Raw genomic sequence first — 15384 nt, forward strand, 5'->3', positions numbered from 1 at the left:
TCCTAAAGCCTATCAGTGCCTATGCAAACAAGCCTATATAATACCGGACAATGGGGGAGCCGTTCTAGAACCAAGGGCCTCAATATCAGGCCTTTCACTCAGCCTTGCTTAGTGTGATAGCAGATTTGTGAGTCTACTGATCTTATACTACGTTAACATGACGAAATTCGTCACTGGGACAAATTTTACCGCTGTGGGTAAATTTGTTAGGGGGCAAATATGTGCATCTGTAAACACAAATATCAACAGAGGTAAGTTTACTATAGCTGGCATATTTTTCTGTCTGGAGGCAAATATGTTCATGTAAACACAAATACCAATAATAGAGGTTAGTTTATTCTCGTTGGCAAGTAAGCACAAACCCGAAGCCAAATACGAGCGTGTTAACGTACCGTCAGTTTCAGATATTCAACTTTGTTTAATTTTCTGCTGGGTAATGGCACCCTTATGTATAAATTATATTCTGTATATTTGTTTATTATTATAAATATATATATATGTGTTTATTTTTTAGTTATATTATTTTAAAAAACCAGTCGGCAAATAAAAAAGGATAAACCCCTGTGGTATCAAGAGCGACCCCCTAAGTCCGCTCAGCAGGATAGCAGTCCTGTGATTTATGGGTTTTTTTACCCCATAAGGATATTTGGTCGAAGAACATAAAATAAAAAATAAAAAAATAAATAAAAGGGACTTGCAAGGAAAAAAAAGAAAATTGTCAAAAATTAATATCGTTGTGTACAACGCATTGAACCTTAATTACTGTTGTATCACATTGCTTATGAGTATTTAAGCATCTTTCGCATATTTTTGTGAATTTTTCGAATTTGAAATTCACTCGGGTTGTCTTCCACGTAAAATCCAGTAAGTTTAAATATAGCGTCGCCATATTTATATGTACTTATAACGTGACTTCCACATGCCAAATAAATACACTTCATGGCTTCTAGAAAGAACGGTCTTTGCAAGTAATCGGACTACTGCTGTGATACAACGTAGACACAGAGCCCGACAGATAAACATCGGTGATTAAATTGTTCGATGGAACATTTTGAGAACGGTTAACTCTGCTTAAAATGCTAGCGAGTTGCTAAAACGGTCTTTAACAGTTTAGTCTGTGAAACGATTACATGGCATGCAAAATATCTATCCCGCACTTTTCCAAACTGGTAACCCTTATGAGCTATTTTAAACGGGGAAACTCAACCGGGACAGCGACATGATTATTGTGTTTATTCTTTGATCATGTAAAATGATGTTGCAGTATTATCGGTCTCATACTAGTGTAACGGTCCGCTGTAGCGGATGCGCGTTCATAAGAATAGTCCGTATAAAACGGAAGTACCTTCATATGCAAATTAGCAAAGCCCGGGCTATGTGACAATAGAGATGTTAGTGTATATAAAGACCAGTGGACCGCTTCACGTTCGAGCATGCTTTTCCCTGAAGGGATATGTTGGTGTTTATTTCATTACGACAGAAAGCGCGACTATCTGGTGATTGTAAAACTCCGGACGAGTTTCTCCGAGGGGAAAGTAATGTAACGGTCCGCTGTAGCGGAGTACGGTCATATGCAAATTAGCAAAGCCCGGACTATGTGACAAAAGAGATGTAAATGTATATAAAGACCAGTGGACCCTCTCTGGGTCGAGCATGCTTTTTTCCCTGAAGGGATCTGTTGGTGTTTGTTTCATTACGCCAGAAAGCTCGGCTATCTGGTGTTTGTTTGATGGTCTCGCACGTTACACTAGCTTGCATTGACAATTCTAGACTTGTTTTGAGGTAAAACTGTATTTTCCAATTTTGGGACCATGATTGTGGTGTCTTGTCCTTTTATTTTAGGTCCGCGTACCACCATCCCCACTAGAAAGCATCGCACAAAAAGGGAGGTTACGTCCACATGTTTAAGCAAACACCACACACAGGTAATTTCCCTGGAGTGGCAGAAGTCGATTGCGTTGTCATTTTGTCGTTTCTGACTAAATGTACTAGGGGCTAATTTACATAAACAACTATGGATATTGAATTTTACAGCATTATAAGGCAGTTCTTACAGAAATAAACTTACTTCTAGACGTGCCAGAGTTATTAATTATTTGAATTTAGAAACAATTACCTTAGGGATAGTCACATCAATAAACACAAGGTGAAACCTATAATTTAACTTATGAGACGAAAGTTGAAATATAAAGAACCTTAATTTAAGGTCAAACCAAATTAATGATATTTATCGTGAGGTTCCAATTTCAAAACCGTCCAGGAAAGAACAAAGTGCCATAAGACAATAAAACTTACTTTTCTTTACAACAAAGCTTTTGATACTAGATCTCACCGATGAAATATGACGAAACATCATTATAAACTAGTTTGATCGTCTAATACACAGGGAGCTATGTTCTTCATCCGTGTGTTTTGTTACAATTTTTATTTATCTAAGCTGATGCTCGGCCAATAGTCGGCGAATGGATACATGGGTACATGTGTAAATGAGGCTAGACACAATTTAATGTCTACCAAAACTCGTGAAGGGCTCCAGACGTTTTATTATTTATAAAACTATTAATGAGACCAAATCGAATCATTAAATGCTTTGCTAAAGTTTAAACATTATATGTTTTACAACGATTGTGGTATTATGGTAACTTATACTAAGTCACTGTCGTTGGCAAGATTTTGCGCGGGTGTGTGGTTATTTAATTGTAGTGGAGTCACTGGGGAACTCGAAAAAAACCACCTTGTACGGTTTGGTGACCACTTACCAACTCACATGCGCCAAGGCCAGGAATCGAACCCGGCCTAGGTGAGAAGCAAGTGCACGAACTACTGCGCTAACAGGATAAGCGGCGTTTTAGGTGTTTTCCATCTATCACATTTATACCGAAAAACAACGCAAAAACACACCAAAAGCAAATGATGTTACAAAAAGGTTTTCTCCGTGCATTTTGCCTTGCTTTTCGGTGTTCTACGTGCTTTTTGCCTTGCCTTTTGGTGTTCTCCGTGCTTTTTGCCTTGCCTTTCGGTGTTCACCGTGCTTTTTGTCTTGCTTTTTCGGCGTTCTCTGTTCTTTTTTCCTTGCCTTTCGATGTTCTCCGTGCTTTTTCCCTTGCCGTTCGGTGTTCTCCGTGCATTTTGCCTTGCCTTTCTGTGTTTTCCGTGCTTTTTGCCTTGTCTTTCGGTGTCCGCCGTGCTTTTTGCCCTGCCTTGCTTTTCGGTGTTCTTCATTGAACCACCGAAGAGCAAGGCAAAAATCACAGAAAACATCGAAAAGCGTATGATTTCTTTGATTAAACAAAAAGGAAGGCATAGAACATGTAAGAATACGTAAGATGAGAGCACTTTGTTACATGAATATGGATATGTTGCTGCCTATGAAGCTTGATCGAGTAAAACTATTATCCATGTTCATACAACCAGATAAAATCACGTGCAGGCGCCTTCATTATGCCCTTTGAATGAAAAACAAAACAAATTAAGTACAAATATTGTTGATGAAATATAGACAAGTTATAACAAGTAAATAATGAACTATTCTCGAAAAATTACTAGCCTGCTGTTTTCTATTTTTTTTCTTGACTTTACTGGAGTCAAGTGTAAGTCTTGAAATATGTTCAGTTATGTATGTGTATCAGTAGCAATACTTTGTTGATGTCATGTACATTACATGTTTTCTATTGTGTTTGCGCACTATACATATTTTCCTTGTTCACTGTAAGAATATACTTTTACTTTTATAAATTTAAGGGGAGAGATATATCAACAAAATAGCTGTTCAAAAATGTGTAAGGCTACTGTGCTCAAGTATGTTATTGGTTTATAGTAGACGCTACACTTACTGAAACGAACTATCTGTTTTAGATAAGAACATTTAATAATTTGCATTAAGTAAAATGGCGAAAACACCAAAAAGCAAGTTAAAAAAGCATGATTTATTGTTGCTTTTCGGTGATTCCTTGCCTTTCGTGCCTTCCAGTGCCTCTCCTACTCTTCCGGTCTTTATTCATACCGTTTAGTTATTTCAGAAGTTCAACTTTCGTTTTCGATTTTCAGAAAACAAACATAAACACTGATAAATTCATGCCATTGTGACATGTACAAGTAGTCAGCTAAGCTAGTGACCAGGTAATTTTGTCTGTATTTGGTATACTTACAGTACGGGATAATTACTGTACTGTTATATGAGCCGCGTCGCGCGATTTTAGGCCTTCGGACATAATTATTACAAATGAAATAATCATTAACAAAAAATACCAAAAATAATGATTTTTTCTATGTAAATAAATTTCTTCCAGACTTCTGTCTTTTAAAGTTTTTTTCATTTGTGCATCATTTTCTCGATGATTTATGACCATTGCCGGCATTGGTTTACCCAAGTTTCCATAGCAACCATGGATTTCGTCCCGACATATTTTGACTGCATTAATAGTATGTGTTTACAACGGCCAAATGTATTAAAAAGGCAAAACTGATTCATTATTTTTATCTTAATTTTGTTCCTTAAAGATTCTGTGATAAGAAAATAATTTACTTATAAGCTTTATTTTATACAGTGAACTCGACAGTTCCGGGTCATCGACAGTTCTTGGTCATATCGAGAACAAAATGTTTATAATTCAAAAACAATACAGGATTTTTATCATTTGAATATATAGTCATATTTCCCAATCAGTTCGCTAATTTCACTTTAATTTGTCATTTGAAACCGGAAGTCGTCATCACGATACGCGAAAAGTGAAACATGTACAAACGACAAACGAGGCATAGCTAAGGACTTAGAATTTTGCAAAGGTTGTTTAATGACATGGCAAGAGGAGTTGGAGATAGATAGAGAAAGTATATGGATACAGTGCGACATTTGTGATGGTTGGTTGCACTCTGACTGTATTGCCGATTCTGTTGCCGAAGATGAATCTTTCCAATGCCCTGACTGCACACTGAAGACGGGGTAAAAAGCTCCTTCAAACTGTTAAAATAAAAAAAAATGTGCTAATAATTGTCTCCAAAAAACTAGTTTTCAATTAAGAATTACTATATACATGTAGCTCATAAAGTCGTTACTCTAGAATGACTCCGATGCAATTTTACCTAAATTTATTCATATTTTGGATAAATTAATTAACACTCTGTATGTAAAATTGTGGGCATTGTTTAATTTTCCATTCATGTTGCATTGTGTATTTATTTTCAGTCACTAAAAGATCCACCAGAGTACGATCCACAGGCCGGGGTTTCGGAGATTACATTTACTGAAAGCGATTATAGTGGACCAGATTTTTCTGTCATTACAGAAATCAGTTATTAAGGTTTACCATGCATACAAGATTAGGCCACCCTTTACAAAACAACCAACACGTTTAATAGTTGATAGAGAGTATACAAACATTAAAGACTTGAATGCTTGTTTGGTTTGGATACCATCATTAGACCAGTTTCCACAGAATGTTCATGAAATGGTAACCGATACCAAAAGGTTTATTAAATTAAGTGATATTGCTGATTTGCCGATCGGACATGTTCCAAGGTCTTTGGCAGGACTTTTTCGCTCTGTTTTGGATGCAGGTGGTGAAATATTTGCTGAAGCAACAGGAGAACCAGTTCCTACAGTACTGTTAAGACCAAACTTTACACTCTTGTTCACTAGGAGTGCACTATTAGTGAACAATTTGTGCACTATTGATAAACTAATGTAGTCTGTAGTTTATTAGATAAACCAGTATTGATTTTTCTGGTCCACTCAGATTGGCCTTACTTTATTGATTTAATTTTACTGATAAGATCATTTTCTCTAGTAGTTCATTGTTTAACTTGTGACAAAACATTTTAGTATACTGCATTTATTGATGAACCTTAAATCATAATACATTTGTTAAACAAAAATAAACATAAAATTGAAAGTTTTAGAATAGATGGAAGAAAATCTTGGTTTATATAACCTTTGAATGAATCAACAACGGCACAACAATTTCAGTTTGAGCTTGGAACTATAAGGCATGAACTTTGATGATTAACTATTTCAAATAACGAACAATTTGTAATTATCACCTTGTGAAAACGTTTAAATAAAGGCTCATGAATTCATTTTAATTAATTTTAGAAACCCTTTAACCCAGAACCAAAGTTATATCATTATACCTATCAATTAATATCAAAATAATGCAATGCATATTTATAAAGAAAACAAACAAAAAAACATTTAAATATATTTGTTTTGACAATTTCTTTTTTATAAAACAACATCAGTTATTTAATTTAATAAATCTATATTAATTACATGAAAGGTCCAAATGGATTATAATTATTCTATTAACATTAAAACATCTGTTTAAACTACACACATCATTCTAAGTTTCACTGTAAATATAGCTTTTATGACAGACTGAAGAAGCCTTATCTGGTCAGCCCCTTGTCTACATTTAGTCTTTCCCTGGTCTTCCCCTTGTCTTACCCTAGTGCACTGAGAAGTGCACTGATGGTGAACTGATAGTGAACAAGAAGTTCACTAACTGTCAAGTTTGGTCTTAACAGTACTGTAGCTTCCCACCATGGCCTGCACCAAATGAAGAAGGAGGGGGAGTGGTTCTTCCAGCTTCTTATTTTATATATGCAAAACAAAACATAAAGATGGTTTCATCTCAGTTAAAAAACCTACTTAATGCACTGAAAGAGGGTTCTGGAATGATGGTTGTATTAAAGTAGAATACTTTTTCAGAAAGAAAAAACAGAAACAGAAATGTACATAATGTTACTATATTGATATACCATTCTGTTTATCTTGTCTTATGAAGTTATACATTTAAAGATGTTGTTCATCAAGTTATTTTTATTTATCTTTGAAAAGTTACTGAGAAATGTAAAGAGAATAATGTGTTCGTTTATTCAGTTATATTTTGTTGTTTTTCAGTAGTTTAATAATAAATGTGTTATAATTTTAAATTTCAAAGAAAATGTTAAATAAATGACCCGTTCCTTTAACAACTGTAGTGTTGCTAATTACTGTGACCAATAATCCTACTCACAGCTGATTATAAAAATTGTTTGAGATTACCCCTGCCTTCAGAAATGTGTATTTTTAACGTGACCCGGAAGTGACGAGTCCGACCCGAAACTGTCATATTTACAGCTTCCAGTTGCAGACATTGATGAATAATTTCAACAAAGAAACACAAGTGTTTCATAGCATCACAGTCTAGATTAAGTATTTGTTCATCAATTTATGTAGTTTTAATTTTCTATTGTTTCCTTTCCAACAGACACGCTTCGTTTATTTCTTTACTGACCCGGAACTGTCGAGTTCACTGTATTGATACGTTAATTTTGCACGTCATTCGAATAATGGGCTTTTGTAACGACGTCATGTGAATTACGTTAGCTAAAGAACTTCAGCGAACACGTTATATATTACCTTTTTGGATGTGTTTAATGCGTTGTAAACATCAAAAAAATAAATATCAACATTAAAGTTATGGAAGCCAGAACTAATTACGTCAACTTTAGTATTCAAAATGTGCAATACATGGTCTCACTTGAAAACACGTATCTTACGCAATTGTAGTGATATCATCATGAAATTTTCAGAATTTCTTCCGAAATATCATTAAACATTAAAATATTGCAATACCAAATAGATGTCCGAAGGCTCAAAATCGCGCGACGCAGCTCATATTTATTTTACTTCAATGACAGTTTGCCGTTGACGTTGTCAGGCTTGATGATTGGCTGATGCTGAACTTCAAAGGCGGCATTTTGTAAATTGCAAAGGAGATCACTCATCAGGGTACATAGGGTGTCAAGCATTTATCAGCTTGAAACATCAACTGCAACAACGACAGTAGCATTTAATTTAGATAATAAATACTACAAAGTACAATGAAGATTGCTCAAGCTAACATAAGATCAATAAACACATCTTTCAGTTTTATTGAAAATGTAGTAAAATCACAAAACATAAAAATATTTGCAATGTCAGAAATATGGCATCCTGAAGTTGATATCAAAGATACAATAAAGAAAAGATGGCACTGGGTAGCTAGTGAAAGAATCATACAAGGAGGTGGAGTTGCACTGATGATTGACAAGAGTATAAAAATATTTGAAAGAAAAGATCTAAGAACATGTGATGTAGAGGCGGTTTGGTGTGAGGTCTTCCATGAAAAATTTAACTTCCTCATATGCTCTGTATACATACCCCCATCAAACGAACTGATGCTTAAAAAGTTTACAGAGATAATCAATCAAGCACAAAGGTTTGGAACGCCGTTAATAATACTTGGAGATTTTAATGCTTCACACAAATTTTGGTACGGCAAAAAAGATAATAAACTGGGCATAACACTTCATACATACCTACAAGGAACTCAATTAATGGTCTTAAACAATCAGACACCCACTAGAAATGACAAAGTGATTGACTTATCTATAGTAACGTGCTCCCTGACACAAAACATCGTTGTAGACAGGTCAACTCCACCCCAGCAGTCCGTTTTGTTTTGTCACTTGTGCTGTCCATGTAATTGTCATTCGTTCAGTCCATGTAATCTTCATGTATGTACAATGTTCTGTATGGGGTGATGTTTTAAAAGGGTTTTATATATTTAATTCAAAATCTCATTGGACGATATTTATATCTTCACGGCACCACGCTAACTTTCTCCTTTCCTCTAACCACTCCTTATCTGAACTTCAAACTGTAAAGTTTGAAGGCATTTTATTACAGTACCGTAAATGACTGGGTATTAGACGCACTTTATTACTCAGTTTATCGCAAAACTGTTTATTCTTTTTAAAGTATATCGTATCATATCCTGGTAAGCTATTTTGTTTTATTACACAGATAAAGATTAGTAGATAATATCCAAATAATTATTAAACACATTTGTATTTCTATTATGTTCTATTACACGGCCGTGGTCTTTGTATTGTAACCTGTATTATGTATTTTTAACATCGATCTTGTGTTCTATTCAAATATATTATGTCTTTAGTTTTGTGTAATAAATGTTATGTTTATAGGTTTTAATAACCACGATAAACAAACAAGAACCCCGAGAAGTGTCTTTATATCAAACTTCGCCATTCTACATCAGTAACTGGAAAGTACAAGAAGAAGCTTACTTAAACACAGATCATAAACTCATAACCTTTCCACTGTGTGAAAATGAGACCTGGAAAGCTGAAGAAAGATGGGATTTTAAGAATGCCAATTGGTTGACCTGGGAAAAAGAAACTTCAGTGAGATTACAGTCATGGATTGAACAACAACAAACAAACTCAAGTGCGGATGTAATGTATGCGTCTCTAGTAGAGACTCTTCTCAGCTGTGCAAAAAATGTGATACCTAAGAAGAAGATTTGTCCACATAGCAAAGGTTATTGGTCACCTGAATTAAATGAGCTCAACAAAAAGTTCAAACAGGCAAAAAGAAAATTCCAGGTAAGGTCAGATCCGGCTAATGAACGTGCAGTTAGTATTTCAAGACAGGCATTCCAGGAAGCTATAGAAAAGGCAAAAACTGCATACCTGGACCAACTGACACATGAGCTGGATCCTAGGAAACCAGAGAAGTTTTGGAAAATAATAAACAAACATAGAAGTGATGAATCCAAGTGTGCAGTCCAGCCTATTGTTAAAGAAGACTTATCCTAAGCAGTATCTGATGTGGAGATTTTTCAGGAAATGAAACAAAAATATGGTAAAGAAACACTCGAAGTGAAAGAAAAATGCCAGACGCATTATTACCAAATTGAAAATCAAGTAGAAACCATTGAAAATGATGAAAGAACGTCTCTGGTGAGAGATCCACACACAATGGAAAATTCAGACATAACACTGGATGAAGTAGATTCGGTATTAAAAGAATTTGACAAGAACAGTGCATCATGTCCAGGTGAGAGAATTTTTGGGGTAATGTTGAAAAATTGTGGCGAAATGCTAAGCAAAAGTCTGCTTATCTTGTTCCAAAGTTGCTGGGAGAGAGGTAAACTGCCAGACGTTTTTAAAACAGACCCAAAAATTATGCTACCAAAGCCTGGAAAAGAAAACTACAATACAGTTAAATCATACAGACCTATAACATTAGAATCATTGGAAAATTACTTGAAAAAATTATAAAAAAGAGACTCACATGTAAACTTGAAACAGAACATGCAGTGTCAAAATATCAGAACGCTTATAGGAAAAATAAGTCTTGCACGCAATCCCTACTACATATTGTACAAAGCATACAGGAAAGCAACAATAGGGGTGAAAAATCAGCATTGGTCATCATGGACTATGAATCATGCTTTGAAAGAGTTTGGAGGGCTGGTCTACTCCAAAAGGCATTCAACAGCAACATTCATGGAAGACTTTGGATATACTTGAAGGAGTTCATAACAGATAGAAAATACTACCTAAAGGTAAATGACCACAAGTCTCCTTTAATCATTTCCAAAGAAGGCATTCCACAGGGGTCTGTTCTGAGCCCAACTCTCTGCAACCTCTACACAAGGGACAGCATGGACGGAGTGACTGGACATCATACAGAATTTGCAAATGATGCCAGCATATGGAACAGTGACAAGTCAATTGAAAATGCCATTGAAAAAACAAATGAAGATCTTCATAAGATTAATATATGGTGTGATAAATGGAACATGAGCATAGAACCTGAAAAAACTAAGGCAATCCTATTCAAAACTGACATTGAACCCTTTAAGAAGTTGGTTTACAATAATATTCCCATTGAGCTGCTTCAAAACAAAAAATTGCTAGGGGTAACCATAGACAACAACTTGTCATTCAACACCCACATTCATGAGAAGTCAATGGCTGGCTACAGGGCACTTAAAGGTTGATTGTTTCACAAGTAAATACAGCGGTTGCACACATACTACATATATGAAACTCTACAAAGCCTTGGTCTTGCCAATTTTGGACTTTGGCTTACCTGTACTGGTCACTCAAACTGACCAATGCATACGCGCATTTGAACCGGTCCAATGCAGCGCTATGTCAAAAGCTAGTGGATGTTTACCAAGTTCAAGCACAGAATCACTGGAACTATTAACAAATACCCTACCAATGAACATTCACATTAAGTTGAGACAAGCAGAGGAACTGATCAGAATTGTAGCCAAAAGAGATGAAGATCCACTGAAAGAAGACTTTAACATGTGGATGTCAAATAGGTCAAGTTTTAGAGGGAAACCTACAACATTTGCGCTTCTAATGTGCCGCTACACAGAACTCAAAGACAAAATCAAGCTAGAAAATATAGAGAAGGAATTTGAGTACAACGTGAAGTACATTGGTCTTTCTAGGACACGCGAAAAGGTTTACTTCGAACAATTCACTGTGGATAAGGAAACCCAGACAGCAAATATAGCACACATATTAGATGCTACATCTGGAGGAGACATCCTAGTGTTTACGGACGGCTCTTCACTGGGTAACCCAGGCCCTACCGGTGCGGGTGCTACCATTTATCTTGAAGGATACAAGACAAATCCAGTTTTGTTAAATAAGGGCGTGTCAAAACTTGGCAATAACTTTTCTGGCGAAATGGCGGGTATTGAACTTTCACTGGACTTCCTAACAGCTACAACACCACAAAGAAAAAACATTCACATATTTACAGACTGCCAGGAAGCAATATCAACAGCATTTTCAAGAGAGATTCCCAAGAATAAAATTGAAACCGTTTTTAACATTAAAACATCTGTAACAAGTTTAGAGGACAATGGTAATACACTCCATGTGCACTGGATACCTGGCCATAAAAACATAGAGGGAAATGAGCTGGCTGACGAGCAGGCAAAAAAAGGGGCTAAGAAGGCAGCAGAATTTGATGAAGCAGAATTCAATGATGAAAAGAAAGATGCCAGTGAAGTCATGCAAATGATAAAAAGAAAAGCCATTAATGAAAAATGGTTAGCACAATACCGCAACTCTAAGAGGTCTTCTGCCATACATGACATCTTTGTCACACCCGGAGTAAGAAACTGCGTTGGTGAAAAGTAAAGAAAAAGTTTCAGCCAAATAAACCAACTCCTAAGTGGTCACACCCGGCTCAAAGATCACTGGGCAAAACAGACACCAGACCAAACAGACAACTGTTGCAGTGTCTGCCAAGTTCCTGAAACTGTAGACCACTTCTTATTCTACTGTAAAAAGTATGATGAAGCTAGAAGAGGACTGGAAGAAAGAACTTTGCAAATACAATACAGACATTGCATATCCAATGCAGCAATTATGTTGGGGTTACTAGCGGGTGAAACAAGAAATAACGAAAAGTGCGAAAGAAGAACTGATGGATTCATTAAGCTTATATCTGTCAGAAACAAACAGGCTTTAAATATTTAATTTGATAATTTTTTTAATTTTTTTTGTCCTTTTTAAAAAAAACACACAACTTTCCAAAATTCGATGTGTCCAAAAAGAAAAAGTAACAAGAGTACAAGTACATAGAATAAAGCACATAGATGATATTGGCCAAAATATTCGATAAAGTATATCGAGACCATAGGCGACCACGACGCCATAATTGGACAAACAACAACAAGCATTTACAGCACCAACCCTAATGCCACGCCCCCCCCCCCCCCCACATTTTTTTTAACATAATTGAATTCAAGACCAAACATGATCTTTTATTTTACCAGGGTACAGTATCATATCTATAAGTATTAATTTCCTTGTCATTTAATATTCAGCAAATTTATATACAAAGTTCTATCCTTATGGGAAAATCTGATACACCGTCATACAGTACTGATGTTTTTTGATCCCGTATCATGTTACATATGAAACGAGGTGTGAGGTCACACGTTAATATCCAGGAACATGATATTCAAAGAAAAGATAACAGGGGCGGGTCCAGGATTCAACATTAGAGGGGGCATAACTTAGTTACCCTTTGACTTGCGCCCCTTCCTCAAAACTGAAATTTAATTAGTTGAAAGTGTTGGAAAGGGTGTTTGGTACTGTACTCCGTTAAGAAAATTGTAATAATTTCTAGTCTATTATTATATGACATTATTCTCCTATATTGATGTAAAAAGTAAACTTGGGACAATTCAAGGGAGTGGGCGCCAGGTTAGTATAAAATAAAAGACGTGTTATATGGGATTCTTCCAATCCCTAACCCAAACAACAATCCTTAAAAATACTCCGTCAACATTCAATTATTTGGAGAAGGCGCCAGGGTTGCACCCGCCCCCCCCCCCCCCCCCATGATCCGCTAGAAGATAAGCATGGAGTAGAAGATAAGCATGAAGAACCTTTTTCTAAGCTGAGATCTACAATCTAGTCAACTGGCATTGAAGATGATGAATTGTAACATTGCTATCAACATGAACAGCCCCGCCAAAATAAATACAAATTTGCATCATCGATGGTATTAGTGATTGTCAAACAAACTTCCCTCATTTCTTCATATTATTATCATCAAAAATCCAACTAATATCTTTGCTAAGTTATAAAACATTTTCTTGTTATTTTGCTCAGTGAAGTGAATTTTGTAACTGCTGACTTGTTTTACTGAAGTAGCCTCATTCATTTGATTTTTTTTTTTTAAAGTTAAAAATGAACTGTTTGCGGCTTTTTAAAAAATACCATTGATACCAGATGATTATTTTAAACAATTTCTTATAAAAAATCAAAAAATTTTCATTGTTAACACAATGTACATGAAGGTAAAACTCAGAAAGCGCAAACATTTACAAGCACCAACCCGTTTGTTAATGTATGATATTTTCATTCTATTTTTTGTTGGCTCTGATCAAGATACATCTAGTCTTAATTAAAGCTGCACCCTCACATATTGACCGCTTTGAAATTTATTTTTTCTTCCAAAAAGCCATTTTTTGTGTATATGTGTGGAAACCAGTGATATAAAACTGCTGACAAAAGATCGGATATCTATGTAAAAATTGATCTTTTATGGCTAAAAGCGTTACTAAAGTTTTCAGAAAAAAACTTTGGCAGTTTTCAAACAATTGAGAACTGTTCTACTGTGAGTTATCTTGCATGACTAATTTGAAGGCATTGATGCCAAAATAAGCTGATTCTGAGACAATTTGTTTTAATAATGTCAAAACTGTCAATCTGTGAGAGTCACACAAAAGTTAAATATGACTCAAAGTCGTACATGTTTTTATACATGTACTTTTCTAATTACAACAATTTGTGGACTTATATTCAACATGGTCTTTGATGGTACAAATAAAGCTACAGATTGTGTGTTCATCGAATTTTATACTCATAATATTATGGATGTTTTCCACTTTCAAGTTCAACCCTGAGCTAGTTTAAATAAATAAATAGAAAATATTCTGAATTCCAGGGGATATTTGGTAAGGGGATGGGTCGAAATTCCGGGGTATTTCCCCCCCCGCCGAGGGATATGGCATGTATGATATGGTGTCACCTGGCATCCAGAATCACATGATTGTACATTGGATGCATTTGAGGGTTGGATACCTTAAGAAATAATGTCAAAAGCAAATGTAAATTAAATAGTTTCAGAATGGGGAGGAAGCGCCTGCCTTTTGCCACTGTCGTCAAGGAATCGGACGCATTCCTAAACTATTTGCACAACAATGAGTGCCCGGATATTTTCAAGCGCAACGAACTGCGAACCTTGTACGATGAAGATTTTGTCAAGTCTCGACGATCTGCCTCCAAGGACTATGTGAAAGTTTCATTCAGAGACATTCTATTGCATTTGAAAAAAACTACACGCATTCATGAGTTGGGCGACTATTTTTCATTCGCCCGAGACATTCAGGTGGGTAATTGACAGGTTTTTCAAGTATAGCTTTCAAAAAAACAAAACTTCATATGAATTTCTTTTTGGAAAAAAGTCCTTCAGAAGATATTTACATGTCTTGTTCTATTTTAAATAGCTGGTTTGTTTTTCAAAGAAAAAAGTTGAGGTTTTGTGATAGAGTTTTGTTAATTTATGACAAAGTGTATAATTATATATTCAGGCTTGTTGCTTGTTGTAGAATTATCAAAAATATGAATAGGCTTGTTCAAGAAAATCATAGCTATGATGACAGAATGTTCTGCTTCCTTATCCCAGATGCTGTATGAGAAGTTGTCAGAATCCTCAGAGTTTCAGTCCCAACTTGAAGAATGGAAGAAAATAGCTGAAGAGAACCCTTATTTCTGTGAAACTTGCGGGATTGATTGTGTCTCAGAGAAAAACCTAGAGTCACATATAAGTGGCAACCGACATAGGTTTCACAAACTGCACATTGATATATACCAGCAAAGGTAAAATGTGATCTGTAGTTTGTTTTAATTTTTGTGTCATGTCATGAATTTAAAACCGAGCAAAATATATGTCCTTTCATTTGATTTGCATTAGTGTTGCATCTCTTAAAGGGGCTAGACACCAGATGATAC

General features: G+C 35.6%; 1 protein-coding gene across 2 annotated transcripts in view; it reads left to right on the forward strand.

Annotated features, from left to right (window-relative positions):
- Positions 1-3994: 3994 nt before the first annotated feature.
- The window catches only part of LOC128224498 (putative helicase mov-10-B.1), a 54209-nt gene continuing 42819 nt past the window's right edge, over positions 3995-15384 (forward strand). The window contains exons 1-3 of one of the 2 annotated variants that reach the window (XM_052934348.1): positions 3995-4119; positions 14494-14761; positions 15059-15252. In XM_052934348.1, coding sequence (XP_052790308.1) covers positions 14501-14761; positions 15059-15252 — 455 coding nt within the window. In that variant the 5' untranslated portion in view covers positions 3995-4119; positions 14494-14500. The remainder of the gene's footprint in view (positions 4120-14493; positions 14762-15058; positions 15253-15384) is intronic. The other variant, XM_052934347.1, reaches the window with a different exon arrangement.

The sequence above is a fragment of the Mya arenaria genome, chromosome 17 (assembly GCF_026914265.1).
Source record: "Mya arenaria isolate MELC-2E11 chromosome 17, ASM2691426v1".
NCBI lineage: Eukaryota > Metazoa > Mollusca > Bivalvia > Myida > Myidae > Mya > Mya arenaria.